The sequence below is a fragment of the Eimeria mitis genome, genomic scaffold, assembly GCF_000499745.2.
Source record: "Eimeria mitis Houghton genomic scaffold, Emh_scaff1877, whole genome shotgun sequence".
NCBI classification, from domain to species: Eukaryota; Apicomplexa; class Conoidasida; order Eucoccidiorida; family Eimeriidae; genus Eimeria; species Eimeria mitis.
Window position 1 is genome coordinate 8,371 of NW_013570199.1, and position 1,276 is coordinate 9,646.

At 52.1% G+C, this 1,276-nt stretch overlaps 1 protein-coding gene across 1 annotated transcript in view; it reads left to right on the plus strand.

The window, feature by feature from the left end:
* The window catches only part of EMH_0045030 (uncharacterized protein), a gene marked incomplete at both ends in the record, with an annotated part of 3,426 nt that extends 2,891 nt beyond the window's left edge, over window positions 1-535 (plus strand). The window contains 3 exons of the mRNA XM_013496024.1: window positions 49-121; window positions 301-384; window positions 504-535. Coding sequence (XP_013351478.1) covers window positions 49-121; window positions 301-384; window positions 504-535 — 189 coding nt within the window. The remainder of the gene's footprint in view (window positions 1-48; window positions 122-300; window positions 385-503) is intronic.
* Window positions 536-1,276: the final 741 nt, after the last annotated feature.

Below are 1,276 nucleotides of genomic sequence, written 5' to 3' on the forward strand. Positions count from 1 at the left end.
GCATTCACACTACGCCTCATCCCTTTGCGATTTCAATGTGCGCCGCAGATTTTGCAAGCCGCTGCGATATTTATGGAAAATTTCTTTGCGGATGTGACTGCGCTTTTCGAGACTGGAGACAGTAAGGCCAACATACCGCTTCATCACTCCCTTAGTTCTCCAAACAGGCATTCTCTTCTTCAGGAATTATGTGTTCCTGCAATCGTAATTTTCGCCTGCTAGCATAATCCGTTGAGACACATCTCCCATGCTTCGGCCATAAGTTGTCTCGATTTGCTTTCTTTGCTGACGGCCTTGCAGGTCGACCCGTCATAGAGAAAACGGTGGAGTTGAAGACGGAAGCTGGCAGCAATATAGCGGGTTGTCTCACAATCCGACTTGTCGGTGAGTGTATGTTCGTTGATTGCTAGCGAACGCCAAACGGGGCGGTCTATTGATGCCCCGTTTTGCGTATGGTAGGCTCTAGAGCGTATGCTTTGCAGTGTTTGGTATGTGTCTGGCAGAGGAGACACATACGAATAATTGCAAAGCATAGCATGTAGAACGAAGAAAAACAGGACGACGGAAGGCGCTCATGCTCCCCAGACAGAAACGTCTGTGGTTTGTTGTGACTGCCTTATTGTATGCAGCGTGGAACCACAGGGTTTCAAAGAGCTGACTAGCAGCCGCGACCAAGGCAACTCTGCAACGCAAAGCCTGGGGCTCAGGGGGCTACCCCAAATGGGTGGATTGTGCATTCTGCATCATTTGTTTACGCACCATGAACATCGGAAAGGACGGGAGAAGAAGCGCTGTGCTGTCTACTGACGAAGCCTCACAATTCTCAAGACTATCTTCTTGTGCGCAACGCATAGCCCGTCGAGCGACTGTGGGGTTTGCCCGGAGTTGGGGGAACTCGTTTGTGGCCGCAAGCAAAAGCAGATATTATGACGCAAAAGCTGAGAGGGTGTGGTTGCTCCACAGCACAGCTCTGTGCCGTTGGCTGAAGGGTGCTGCGCCGGTCGCTTGACGAGCAGCTGCTGATTGGTTGGTTCGGACTCAGGAACAGTCTGGCGATCGACTACTCTTTGGGGCTCCCGAGACCACCTCTCCCGGATCAGTTGGCGGCTACCAGTTGGGCATAAGCAATATGGTTGTTCTGCAGCAGCAGGGGCAGAGTGGGTGGCTCGGGGATAGCACAAGGAGCAGCTGCAGAAGGGTACGGTATTTGCCTCGTGAATCTTAAAGGTGTATTAAACGGTCAGGCAATGCTTCCTGTGAAGCTGGGAGGACCCGG